Source organism: Aptenodytes patagonicus, chromosome 25 (assembly GCF_965638725.1).
Source record: "Aptenodytes patagonicus chromosome 25, bAptPat1.pri.cur, whole genome shotgun sequence".
NCBI classification, from domain to species: Eukaryota; Metazoa; Chordata; class Aves; order Sphenisciformes; family Spheniscidae; genus Aptenodytes; species Aptenodytes patagonicus.
Genome location: NC_134973.1, coordinates 1848917 through 1861922, shown reverse-complemented (window position 1 = coordinate 1861922; position 13006 = coordinate 1848917). Strand labels below are relative to the sequence as shown.

At 56.9% G+C, this 13006-nt stretch overlaps 2 protein-coding genes across 3 annotated transcripts; both read right to left on the bottom strand.

Annotated features, from left to right (window-relative positions):
- Window positions 1-554: 554 nt before the first annotated feature.
- AMH (anti-Mullerian hormone) lies at window positions 555-4670 on the bottom strand. Its single transcript, XM_076359493.1, has 5 exons — window positions 4067-4670; window positions 2802-2980; window positions 1999-2122; window positions 1645-1834; window positions 555-1470 (listed from the first exon to the last, which is right to left on the bottom strand). Exons 1-5 carry the CDS (start codon window positions 4668-4670, stop codon window positions 555-557), a joined length of 2013 nt encoding a protein of 670 aa, XP_076215608.1.
- Window positions 4671-7069: 2399 nt separating this feature from the next.
- Window positions 7070-12914, bottom strand: SF3A2 (splicing factor 3a subunit 2). Of its 2 annotated transcripts, none has more exons than XM_076359530.1 (9): window positions 12859-12914; window positions 11603-11773; window positions 11036-11107; window positions 10670-10716; window positions 9897-10006; window positions 9219-9268; window positions 8765-8905; window positions 8186-8254; window positions 7070-7554 (listed from the first exon to the last, which is right to left on the bottom strand). In XM_076359530.1, exons 2-9 carry the CDS (start codon window positions 11726-11728, stop codon window positions 7222-7224), a joined length of 948 nt encoding a protein of 315 aa, XP_076215645.1. In that variant the 5' UTR covers window positions 11729-11773; window positions 12859-12914; the 3' UTR covers window positions 7070-7221. The 2 variants fall into 2 exon arrangements, with proteins under 2 accessions (XP_076215645.1, XP_076215649.1); XM_076359534.1 differs by lacking the exon at window positions 12859-12914 and adding an exon at window positions 12003-12094.
- Between the last annotated feature and the right edge of the window lie 92 nt (window positions 12915-13006).

Below are 13006 nucleotides of genomic sequence, written 5' to 3'. Positions count from 1 at the left end.
TAAAGGCTGGTCCCTGCGAGGCGATTTTGCCTCTTGTTCTGCTTTCGCGGGTGGAGGCGTGTGGCCGACGGGGGCTTAGCGACGGGCCGCGGGCTGGGAAACGGCCAGAGAATGCTGCGAGTGGTGGGGGGGGGCCTGGAGGAAGCAACAACTGCCCTGCCCAGCCACTACAGGAACAGAAGGCAAGGGTTAAATAAGCGTGGTCCTGGCCAGATCTGCCAAGGCCTGCCCTCCCACAATGACCCCGCAGGGCCCATATCCAGCCCAAACCCTGTCGCGGGGTCAGAGCCATGCTGCAGCACGGTCCCACGGGCACCTCGGGCATCCCTGGCATCGGGAGTGGGCGCAGGAAAACGCCGGGCTGCAGAGCAGCCCCCAGGGACCGGCACAGCTACAGACAAACCCAGAACCAGAGCGACACTAACGAGCCAAACCGTGGGGAAAGGACACGTGGGGAGCTCCCGTCTCAGAGAGAAGCACAAGCTCCCGAGCTGCGAGGGCAAACTCGGGGGGGAGAGTGGGACGAGGGCGAGCGGGGAGGCGGGTGGGAGCCTCTACCGACAGCCGCATTCTTCTGCCACCATGTTGGGGAACTTGCGGACCTCCAGCCCCTCCGTGGAGAGGCTGATGATGAGCTGGTCCGAGTAGCGGACGGGCACGCAGCAGGGAGCCCGCTGGAGGGGCGAGCCCCGCTCCTGCATGCCCAGCAGCAGCACCGTGTGCGAGTAGTAGCTGGGGACACGGGTGGAGAGGGGCAGCTTGCAGGGACCCTCGCAGTTGTTGGCCGTGTAGACGGTGGGCATGACGATGAACTTGCGGTCGTGCAGGTCGATGGTCAGCTCCTGCAGGCGGCAGTGGGCCTGGTGCCGCGCGCTGCGGTTCTGCCGCAGCACCTTCCGCCGCTCCTGCCAACGCGCCCGCACCGTCTGCAATGCCTTCAGCAGCAGCAGCGCGTGCAGCTTCCCGGAGCCGGGTGGCCGCTTGCCAGCTTGACCCTCACCTGGCCCCGGCAGGTAGTAGCAGAAGCTCAGGAGGTGCTGGAAAAGTCCCATGTTGGCTTGGAAAGCCGGGATGTCCTTCAGCTCCTGGATCACCGCCTGCAGCTTGCCCATCAGCAGCTGCAGCACAGTCCCCTCGGGCTGCCAGCCCCCCAAGTACTGCTCCAGCACGGCTCTGCTGTCCTGGGGGAAGAGCAGCACGGACGGCTCCTCTGACTGCACCAGTCGCTCCAACGCCGCCTCCTCCGACAGGTTGAGAAGCTGGTGAGGGAGGGTCTCCATCATCTGGAAGTCCAGCCAGTGATGGGAGCTGGGCTGGGTGGGCAGCTCGCTGGAGGGGCTCAGGACCTGGCGGATGAACTGGGTCAGGATGCCCAGGAACTGGCTGCTGCTGCCGGGCGCTGGGGATGAAGCGTTGGCTTGGCTTGGGGCAGTGGGGGACGGCAGCTCCTCGGTTCCGGCCTGGGGTGGGCTGTGAGGAGAACACAGGGAGGGTCACGGGGACCTCTTGTACCCCAGGGGTCCCACCAGGGTCTGCCCCACATCCTCCCACCAGAGTCCCACAGCAGAAGGGCTGGGGCTGCCCCTTTCTTCCCCCAGCTCCCAGCCCCTGTGTTTTTCCATGGCTGCAGCAAGGGCCACGGACCTGAGCTGCGGATACGGAGCCACGTCCACCACCCCATCGGCAGAGAGGTAGGAAGAAGGGGCCAAAGCCACCTCCTCCTCCTCCTGCTGTGACTTGGCCAGCAGGAGCAGCACGGGGGTCATCCTGGTGAAGCACTTGTCATCGGAGCCGAAAAGGAGCTGCTGGGTCTCCGTGGAGGGCAAGAGGGCACCTGGTGGGGAGAGGAGCGGGTGAGGATGGTGGTCCGGAGTCTCCCACACGTCCCCACAGCCCCTCGTTACAGACAGGCTTGAGAGGATCCCAAACGCCCGAGTCAGGACTCAGAGGGCACAGACATCACTGTGCCCCACCGCCACGGGCTTCCCACGTCCCTACCTCCCTTTCCGCGATGCCTGATCGCCAGGGAAGCCTCGAAGCTGAGCTGCTCACTGGTGCGGGTGACGGATGCTACGGCAGCTCCCAGGAGCAGGTACTGGGTGTCCCTGGCGAGGCAGAGGCTCTGCACGGAGGCAAAAGACTCAGGAGCCCCGAGGACGTGGGTGAGACATCGCGGGGCGGGGGGCAGTCAAATGAGCCCCCCGCTGTGGTCCCTGCTGGCTCCGGGTCACCCAGCCCACGGTGGCCCAGGGAGCAGCGAAATGGGAGGGTCGGGACCACCGGGAGCAGAGCGGGCAGGGGGGCTTCGCCACCCAGCCCCAGAGCTGCTCCAGGAGCCGTGGGGTGCAGGGAGGTCCACGGGACACCCGGGTGGGCAGAGGGCCCCGAGCGAGCCCGGCCCCAGACCCGCTCCTCCCGGCAGCGGTGCCGCGGCTGCTGCCCCCCGGCCAGGCTGGCGAGCCCTGGGGCAGGTGGGGAGCCAGGACCCCCAGAACGGGCTGCGTACCCCGGGCCGTCCCTCTGGCCTTGCCGGGAGCTGGGGACAGGGTAACAGCACCATCTTCAGGCACGGCTCGGCCCCGGCGGGAGGGTGCGACAGGGCAGGGGTGCCGGGAGGGGGTGGCAAAGGTGCTGGGAGAGGATGGCGAGGGGCTGGGAGGGGATGGAAAAGGTGCTGGGAGAGGGTGGAAAAGGTGCTGGGCGGGGATGGAAAAGGTGCTGGGCCAGCAGAGCTGAGACACCCCCTTCCCACCTTCCCTGCTCGCACCCAGGACCGGACCCCCCCGGCCGTGGCCACCCACCTGCTCCCGCACCAGCCCCGTGCCGGTGGCCAGCAGCTCCTCTCGGCGCCCGGCGCCCGGCCCCTCTCGGCTGCCCAGGTAGAAGAGCAGCAAGGCGAACCGCAGCTCTCCCAGCGACCGGCCCACCTCTGCCTGGAAAACCAGCTTGAACCGCAGCTTCACCTGGGCTTCCCACTTCACTGGAAAGGAGATGACAGAGGGGGTGAATCGCCCCTCCGGCGGCTGCGGGGCTCCTGGGAGGGGGGGTGATGGGTGAGGAAGGGGCTTTGGGGCCGAGCACCGGCCCCACGCGGCGGCCAGAGCATCTGGGATGGGAGCCAACAGGGTGGAGGGACACGGCAAATCCCTTTCCCCAGTTTCAGGGAGGTGGTCAGCAGGGCAAACCCTGCAGCCCCGGCGAGCAGGGGGCTGCCGCGCTCCCAGAGCGGCTCTGGCAAATTTTCATGGGCAGATCCCCATGGAAATCTCTTCTCCCATGGCAGCTCCTCCCGTGGCTCAGGGACATTGTGGCCGTTGCGTCGCAACCAGCAGCACTGCCTGGGGAAGAGCCGCTTCCCCAGCTGCCCGGCACCATCGAGTTCAGCTGAAAATCCAAAATCCAGGAGAAGAGGAAGAGATTTCAAGAAGAGAGGAACAACCGTGACCCACTTGCTACGCAGGATTAAAACGGAGGGTTCAGCCAGGGTGCCCTCCCTCAAGCGCAGCACTTGCCGCTGCGATGGGACAGAGGGATGCACGCTGCTGGGTTTTCATGTAAGGCTGAAGCTACGCAAGCAAGCCCAGGACCCAGGGCTCCTCAGCAACACCGAGCATGAGATCGGCATGTGCTGCAGCCGGCTGCGAGCAGCCGGGCTCACGCCACAGCAGGACCAGCCAGGTCCGCTCGTCTGACCCTCTCCTCTCTTTTCCCAATCAGACAGAGTTGGGACGGGGTCCTAACCCATGTTATTAAGGCGGAAAGTGAGAAACACTCGTAATCTCGAAAGCAGAGCAAAAGCCACCGAGACTGTGGCACCTGGGCGTTAGTCACAGGCAGGGACAAGGCACCCTGTTGCACACAAGCTATCATCACTACTAAAGCTTCTTAAAAATGTACCCAGAAAGCCATTTTACTGTATCGCTTCGCTAATTTTAAAAGGAACACAACCCTAAAAATTTAATTCTGTGTTTAAATCTCTGATTTAGGCAAGCAAACAGCATCGGCCCCCCCGAGCCCTGTGCTTGCCCCGCTCTGCTCAGTCTCGGCGCAGGGATTTCACACCAACCTTCCTCCAGATGCAGCACGAGGAAGCGGTCCTGCCCCGGCTCCACCACGTGCGCATGGATGTGCTTCAGGGGATGGAGAGCAGCACCCGCCTCCCCGGCCGGGCAGAGCCCGAAGGTCTCGAGAAAGCTTTCGTCCCAGCTGGTGCGTTGTCTCAACAGCTTGATGAAGCTGCTTTCATAGTGGGTGAGAACACCCACAACTTCCAGGTGCCTCGGGGTCAGCCCGCCCCGGTCCATTTTCACCCTGCACACGGGCCCTTCCAGCCCCCCGAGCGGCCACGGGTGCAGGCTGGAGCTGGACCAGCCGATGGCCCCATCCTCAGCCATCCCCTGGAGGCATTTTGCTCCTGGGTCAGGCTTAGAGAAGAGGCGAGCAGCAGCAGTCATCCCTGATCTCGCCGCCGAGCTGGGTCTCGCTCCTTCCTGTAAACTTGCATTTTCTCTCTTTCTCTCCTCTGCTTCAAGTCCCAGCTCCTCCGGCAGGCTCAGCTCCAGCCGGTTAATCGGGGAAATCTTTTCCCCCGTGCTCCCCTTTCTCGGAAGTGCTGCAGAGGGGAGCAACAGCACCAGGCACGGCAAAAGCACCCCAAGAGCAGCCTTCATGTTCCCACTTCAGCTACTCCCAACGCAGTCGTTCGAGCCGCTCACACGCATCCCATAACACTTGGGCGGAAGGGGAGGACGGCGTCTCCCTTTTAAAAACCGGTGGCCTTGAGTTGACAATGCACAACACACCTCCCTTGAGAAACTCAAAGGCTGTCATGCTAGAGAGGAGGGAAGGACGTTTCAAAGAAACTTTTTTGTTCTATTTTTGGGTTTGCATCTAGTATTGGAAACGCAAAAAAATTAAAGCTGTTTCTCTTACTCGTAGGGACGCACGTCCTTGACTTCGGATGTTTTCTAAAGGAGGATGGATGTCTAGACTTGGATCTTCATGGGGACTGGCACATACTATTCCCATCAGCAGTGAAACACCAGGAGGGAAGAATTAGCCAGACTGGGAGGAGGGGGATAGAGACAGCAGAAACTAAGTAAACGTATGGAAAGCGTTCTCCTCTCTTCACTGGAAAGCCTCCCCCCTCGGCTGGTACCGCACACGCTGCAGTTTAGAGAGGCCGCCCTGCGGGGGCTCTTAACACACCTCCTGAGCCCCAGGCTGCCTCAACCTGTGAAGGAGAATCTCATGGGGTGCAGCAGCAGCCTGATGACTTTGAACACTTAAGAGTTGACTTAGAAAGTCTCACAACACACGTATTATAAGGACTTTTCCCTCTAGGAGATGCCAATACTCACTGTAACACTTGGAATTACCAATGCCACCTACTTAATCCACCCCAGAGAAACCTCCCTTCCACCCAAGGCATCTCCTTTTTTTGGGCAACAGAGTGCAGGGGGAAAGGTACCTGCAAAAAAAGTTCCAACGCACGTTCAGACCCTCCTCTGGGTTTCCAAGACTTTGCAGTTTGGAGTGCAGGATCTGGCTACAGCACCTCATAAACGTGCGCGGCTACAGCTGCGCACCCGAACCGGAGAGGGACAAAGGGCACCACACCGAAGGGCTGGTGAAGGCGGACCCCTCTTCTACAGGAGCTACGACAAAGGACACGTACCTGGCAAAGGGGAGACCCACACAAGCCGATTCAGGCATCGGGCCAGCTCAGCTTGAGCCGAAGCGCTGCCAGGACGGTGGTAAAGCCAGCGAGGCTTGGACGCGCGCTGCCCGCCTCTGGCGTTTGCGCGGCTCCGGATGGGACCCGTGTCAGGACAGCAGAAGAGGCGAAGACTTCGATTCCTCCATCGAAGGGGCACGCAGCTGCAGGGCTGCGGCCAGCACAGCCTCCCCCGTGGTCCGTGAAACGAGCCAGGCACCGGCCAAGAGCGAGGCCGGGTCAGGCAGCCCGGCCTCCAGCGATGCCTTTACCCACCGAGCACCCCGGCATCCCGCGCTGAGACGCCCCGGTCCAGTGAAATGAACCTGGGGAGGACAGAGAGGAGAAATCTCAGAACTACTTCTACTTTTTAATGGGAACCAAATGATTGTTTGAAGGAAACGTTTAGTATAAATAAAACCACAGAGAGCTAAAAGCTTGCCAAGACTGGTCTACTGGTGGGAGGATGTATACAGCAGAAATCATACATGACAGCAGGTGCTTCGCAACGTACGGACAACATTTAATGAATTACAATAATAACCTAAGATTTAACAGCACTGCAGCTTTGGTAATTTCTTTTGACTGAACGTTCCCAGAGATCCCTGCCGCCGCCACAGACGAGAGCACCGGCGCTTTGTTTGTGAACCCACGTTTGGCACAAACAGCCCAGCGAGCGGCGGGTAGGAGCGAGGCAGCTGCGTACCGGGGAAGGACGATCGTCTTTCTGAAACTGTCAATGACATCTTGTCTGGCGCTTCTCGAGGACTCCCGAGCAGCAGTCCAAACCGATTTCCTCAGTAGAGATGTTTCCGTGATTTAGCTGGCAGCGCCTGAGCTACCCGTACAGTGCTCTGGCAACCGGGAGGAGAAAGGAGGTTTCCAAATGCGGTGGGAGCGATGCTCTTCTGATCGCAACCGTAATTCAGCAGGAAGACGGAGAAAACCGTGTTTAGAAAATTCCGCCTGCCCTCCGCTCTGCCCACGGCTGTGATTACTGGGGGTGCAGTAACAGAATCCTTTCCGTGTGGCTACAACAAGTCTCCCCATCACCAAATGAAGGGCTTGATAAAGGACTTCAGTTGAATAGCAACTGATTAACCGGCTGGTGATTTATGGGCTACACATCAGGCGGTCTAAGAGGGGGCAATACGTTAAGCTAACACGGCCGAGCTGAGGTCGATGTAGCTACTTCAGTTGGAAGGAGGTGAGGTGCCTAGAGATTTCCAATCCGTTGCCTCCTCTTTGGAGAATTCCCACCATGAAACCAGACCGGGAACGTTTTATATATCTAAGGGCTAAAGAAAGTGAGCACACGGCAACATTTTTAACCAAGACACGGGAAAACAGAGAGAAAGGAAAATCGAAAACCTTTTAATGAACCTACAGGATTTTGTCAAATTCACGGGCGTACAAAACAGAACTATTTCTCCGAATCGGCTGTGATCTGCATATAAAAAGTTACGAGCTAGAGGAGTCCAGCAGGACTGAGTCCAGGAGGGGCTTCAGTTGGAGGGAGGTGGAGGGGGGATAGTGCCTGGCCCCTCCGTGGGGAGAGGCGGTCTCATCATGGGTGGCAGAGGAGCCGGGGGGGGTACGCCGGGTGCTGGTGGCAACTGAGGTGGCACTGGGGGCGGTGGCACTGGTCCAGAGGGAGGCATAGGAGGCAGAGTCATGCCTCCTGGAGGAGGCGGCGGCATGGAGTCCGGCAGAGGTGGCCTTGGGGGCAAGCCGTTCATCAGTGGAGGTGGAGGAGGCCGCTTCACAGTTGGGGGCCCTGGAGGGAGGTTTGGGGGAGCTGGGGGCTTCTCCATCTTGAAGTGGAATTGAAGGAAGAACTGGGGAGAGGAGGGGAGAAAAGCAAAGAGAAGGGAACAATTAATCCTCAGGACAAGCCCCTGCCATCACACAACACAGCTGATATCTGCCTCCAGGAACACAGCTCGGACCTCTCCTGACCCGTTACCTCCACAGATCATGGCTGCCTTTCCACCCTGGCAGCACTCGTGACTTGCGCCGGTCTCGTCCGGTACTTTAACTCCTCTGAAACTTGTCCTAAGCCCTAAGCTATCTGTGGCGGGGTCGGTATCCCCCACTACGCATTCGTCCCCTGCTCTCACACGCGACACCCATGCCGCAGGCTCACCAGAGAGCTGTGTGCAGGAAACACGCAGCGAGGAGCCCCAGAGGGGACACGGTGTTGCACGTTTACGCACCGTTCTGCTGCTGCTGACAGCAACCGAGAATTCTACCTCCCAGGTTAAATTCTCACAAAGATCACACACAGGAAGATCTTTCTGTCAGGAGGAGTCACTGCACAATGCCATTGAAGGAATGAAGATTTTAGCATCAAAGCCAGCACGGATATCACTGACGTGCACTCTCCCTGCATTGCCTTTCCCCCCAAGCTGCTCTGTCCTCCCGCTCCCTCTTTAACCCTCAGGAAAGATGCTGCAGTGCTCCAGCTACCTGTTTGGTTTCCCTGTTCCAGTGGGTCCAAAACTTCCCTTCTGCTTTATCGATTTCTCTGCTTGGCACCTGCAACAAAAAAAGAAGCAGGAGCTATTATTAGCACCACCAGATTAGCTCAATGGCCCTTTTTAGCACCAGAGCCTGCAAGATAAGCACAGTTATTCCAGGCCTTCGTGAGATGCGCTAGTCTCGGATGTTATTAGATAGAGATGGGGGCAGGAAAGAATTAAGTTACTTCCCTATCGGTCAAGGACGAGCGTGCTGGCAAAAACCCCTCTCTTAACATCTGCACAAAGGCTGAGGAGCAAAGCCCAGAAGGCTCCTTTCTGTGCCAGACGCTGAGAATTCAATGGCTCCCCAGAGCTCAGCGCACAGCCTAGTTTTCATGCCAGAGTCCTCCACTAATTCTCAGCGGGGTTTAATGACTTCCAGTCGTGTCTTCCTGACCCCCCTTTTCCACTCCATTAACCCCCTGAAGGCTAGAACAGAAGTCTGTAACGATGCTCACCGGGAATTAACGTCTTGGAAAACACGGGAAGGGAACTTTCCCAACAATCAGTTAATCCCAAATCTTACCTTGAAAGCTATGGTTTCATAGGGCTCCGCTGCCATCAAAAGGTATTGCCAGCGTCTGTCAGGGGGCTCAATCCTTTGCTCGTAGGCTGACATGAACCGATGACGAGGCATGATGCTTTCTGCAATCTCCGGATAATCAATCTGTTGGGGTGTTATTACAGCATTAAGGAGACCGTCCCCTTGTCACTCCCCCTTCGTACAAAACAAACCCCTCAGCTATGAAGCGCATCGAGAGATCAGCTCCAAACAGAAAACTTAGTGCCACCGAAGGAAACAGCTTGACAACTGCGATCACGGGTTTGCTTGACACAATCAGCAGCAGAGGACTAGCAAGGTAAGGCCTTTTTTTTTTTTATTATTATTATTTATGTCATGAATCCTGCAAAGAACTGCTCATTTTGCAGCACTTTTACTTGGATAACCCGAACACCAAGAATTTTAACAGTGCCCTTACCTGGAAGAGAAGGCTCTGCTGGCCTGTTTCTGGATCTCTCTGTTTGGTCACTGTAAAGAAAGCAAGAAAGCTCAGTACCTCACATAACAGGGTTAGAGCGACATTATTTCTGCCCTAGGAAACACACAAAGCTTCCAGCAACAAAGCATTACCAGGTTTTTCTCCCACTTATCAAACAAAACGCCACATTGTCTTTGACTGAAGCTACTAAGGATTCTCTACCGAAATTCAGCTGCTGTGGGGCAAAGACACTGAGCACTGCAGAACAAAGCTGCAAAGTTGTGTACTGAAGGCCAAAACAAAACAACGGGGAGTTCAGAGAAAAAAACTTGAGCTACACATGCAACGAGCAATTTACGAGCATTAGTGAAAGATGGTGCAGCACAATAAAAGGCGAAGAGAGACTCAACGTCATCATCTCCTGCATGACCACTCGTAAGAGCTGAAAGACTGAGACATACCGATCTATTATTAAAACGGTTCTCACTCGACTGTCAGCAATAAGGAGATGTTTTGTGGGTAATTTAAACAATAAAGGACATCAGGAGATAAGCCCGTATCTTATTCATGGACAGATCTGCTAAAAAGACTAATTAATAATTCACATCCACGGCACTGCACTTCAGGCAGGCTCCAGCAGGCATTAGGTGTCTCCCGTGACAGACACCCCTGACGCACCTTTATAACCCGGCCGTCCAATTTTCACAAATTTCTTCACTTCCACTTTGACTTTTTCTGGTGCGGGCTGGGCAGGGGCTTCCTTAGCTTCCTTGGCAGCTCGACGGGCCCTGGGTTAATTTGAAACGTGCCAAATTTAAAAGGTTAGCCGCACTTCTTTCTAAAGGACACGCCAGGAGCAGTTTGAATCCCTCCCCGCGGCATATTCGGCGCTTCACAGAAAGCGTGCCAGGAGAACCTGCTATTTCTCTTCCACGTGCACCGCTACAGGCCAACTGTACCCACGCCTTCCCCTGACTAAAGGCTGTCACCTCAATTATTTTATCCACCCCCAAGACGACCTTGGTGCCCGTCTTCACGGATGGATTTGAGAAGGCTTACTTCTTGAAATAAAAAAGAAAACACCCACAAACTAGTCATCTAAACCAAAGCAAACCGGATTTCTTAAAATAAAACTTACAAACTTCTCCCAACCTGCATTCACAAAACCACGTCCTTGTAACTAGACTCAATTTGCTTTTAAAACTCCTTCTCCCCCTTCCCTCAGAAATCCCACAACTGGCTTTGAACTTGAGCTCGAGCTGGAGCTTGTCAGCACCGTTTTTTGGAGCCGGCCTAGGCTGAACCTCCCGGCTAGGAAACAAACACAGCGAAAGAACATTCAAGCACAGCGTGCGACTGTATCGTGGAGTTCAAGATTTACAGATGCACACAAGCATCGTTTTAAAGCGCTTAGGTAACGGAGAGTAAAGTTACAGTGGAGAATGACTTACAAATTGGTCTGATGCTTCTTCCCCTGGGTGTGTGCTAAGTAACTTCCCTGAAATAAAAAACAAGGTAGAAGAAAGTTAAATGAAGACAGGACTGTTCCTAAACTGACAGATACTTGTCACAGAGGAGAGTCTATATCACAGGTTGACAAGGATATTTTAATCCTCAGCAGAGAGGAATCTTACTCAAAAATTGCAGCTGAACTGTCACAAACTGTCAGGCTTAACACACACAAGCCACTACCCGCCCACCATCTCTTCAGCAGTCAGTCGTCAGTCATCAGGCACGTCCCAGGTTCTTGCAGTTGAAGCTACTATTATTCTAAAATACCCGCTGCCGGGACCAAGGCAGACAGCTGCTCAACTCACCTCATTGTTGTGCAGCGTTAGGCAAAGCTTGCATTCATAGGAGCCCAAGTGATTTTTCATAAAATAAGGGTCCTAGGAAGAGAATTATTAAAAAGTTACAAGCAAAATACATGGCGAAACAACAGAATAATCAAAATACTGCTGAACTTTTGCTGCACTGGAAGAACTGAGTTTGTAGATTTAAATTAATAGCATAACACCGCTTTAGGACTACGAAAACAGAGAGGAACAATAGCAGCTTTGTTAATTGGTGACAGCACACCCCACTGCGGGCAAGAAACAGCAAAACACGAACCAGTGCCGAGAGGACTGAAAATAATGTAGTAAGAGCTACTTGAATACGCAAGTGCTGGCACCTCTCTGGTCAGCCCTGTCACAAACGCTTCTCGTTCGACTCCCATATTACCAGAAACAGAAGTATTTAATTCCAATCCACAGCTCTCCACTAAATCTCTCGCCCTCCAAGCCGTTTCACTCAGGCGAAGCTCTAAACTTGTCCCCACAACAGTCTGCAGGACGGGAGCCCCGTGTCTTTTCTTTCCTGCGCGCGCAGAGGCCAAGGCTCACCTTGTTGATGTCGATGGTTTCCAAAGCCAGCTGCCGGAGCCTCTCCCTGCGGTCTCGGTTACTTTCGGAGGCAGAGGCTACGCCTCCGCTTCCAGTTTTACCTCCAGGACGATGCTGAAAATCCATGATGGGGACTTCTGTGCTTCAGCTACTTATGGAGAAAGAGAGAGTCTGGAAAAATGAGGAAAAGCAACGTGAGTGATAACTAACGCTTTTCCTAACCTGGAGTTCACAGCACTATTTAGACGGTAAGGACAGGAGACGAGCACAGCAAACCACGCCCTGGACACTCGGCACGTGGCGCAATTTCAAACGGAGCAGGTCTTGTGCCACGGACTCAGTAAATCGAGTAGAAGTAAAATAATGACCCAAAGTAACAAGCCCCCAGAGCCCTTCCCACCTCCTCGGCCCCTTCTTCTACGCAGAGACGTATTCCTCCCCCACAAGGGCAGCAGCTGCCCCCGACCAGGAGCCTCCAACCCACCACCCTGATAGCGAACAGCCCCAGGACCCGCCGTGGGCCGAAGCCCCTCTTCCACCCCCAAGGTTCAGCGCTGCCCCACCACCTCAATGCCCCCCCAAGGGCCCAGAGCCACCCCCACGCAGCCCCAAACCCTCTGCGAGGGCTAGAGCCCCCCCCCCAATACATGAACCCCCCAACAAGGGTAAGACCTTTGCAGAAAGGCCACAGAGACCCCCCAGCCCCTCAGCAAGAGTAAAAGCCCCCCTCAAATGCCCTCCAGGCCCTCAGCAAGGGTCAAAGCCCCCCCCAAGTGCCCCCAGCCCCTCAGCAAGGGTCAAAGCCCCCCCCAAGCGCCCCCCAGCCCCTCAGCAAGGGTCAAATCTCCCCCCCAAAACACCCCCAACCCCTCAGCAAGGGTCAACCCCCCCCTGCCCCAAGCACCCCCAACCCCTCAGCAAGGGTCAAATCCCCCCCCCAAACACCCCCAACCCCTCAGCAAGGGTCAACCCCTCCCTAAACACCCCCAACCCCTCAATAAGGGTCAACCCCCCCCCCCCGCCCCAAGCACCCTCAACCCCTCAGCAAGGGTCAACTCCCCCCCCCCCAAACACCCCCAGCCCCTCAGCAAGGGTCAAACCCCGCCCCCCCAACACTCCCCAAGCGCCCTTCATCCAGGGTCACCCCCCCCCCACCCCTCAGGAAGGGCCAAGGTCCCACAGCCCCCCGCACCCCCCCCGACAAGGCCCCAGAGCCCCCCGGGCCACCCCGCGGCCCCCCCCCTCCAGGCCCGTACCGGCGCGCGCAGCTCCGCTCCCCGCTCCCGCGCCGCGCATGCGCGCTGCCCCCTCCCCCCCGCCGACTTCCGCCGCCAGCGCTTCCGGGGCGGGCGGGATCGGTTCCGGGGCGCGGGGCGGCGGGCGCGGCCGGGGCGATGGGGCGGC

What these genes read in the sequence shown, in the direction of transcription:
- SF3A2 (XM_076359530.1), bottom strand. Translation starts at nt 11,728, where the DNA reads ATGGATTTTCAGCATCGTCCTGGAGGTAAAACTGGAAGCGGAGGCGTA. An exon ending in AAACCATCGACATCAACAAG is followed by an intron (nt 11,108 to 11,602) that starts GTGAGCCTTGGC and finishes TTCTCTTCCTAG; the next exon opens with GACCCTTATTTTATGAAAAA. An exon ending in ATGAAACCATAGCTTTCAAG is followed by an intron (nt 8,255 to 8,764) that starts GTAAGATTTGGG and finishes TTTTTGTTGCAG; the next exon opens with GTGCCAAGCAGAGAAATCGA.
- AMH (XM_076359493.1), bottom strand. Translation starts at nt 4,670, where the DNA reads ATGAAGGCTGCTCTTGGGGTGCTTTTGCCGTGCCTGGTGCTGTTGCTC. An exon ending in CAGGCATCGCGGAAAGGGAG is followed by an intron (nt 1,835 to 1,998) that starts GTAGGGACGTGG and finishes TCTCCCCACCAG; the next exon opens with GTGCCCTCTTGCCCTCCACG. An exon ending in GCTCCGTATCCGCAGCTCAG is followed by an intron (nt 1,471 to 1,644) that starts GTCCGTGGCCCT and finishes TTCTCCTCACAG; the next exon opens with CCCACCCCAGGCCGGAACCG.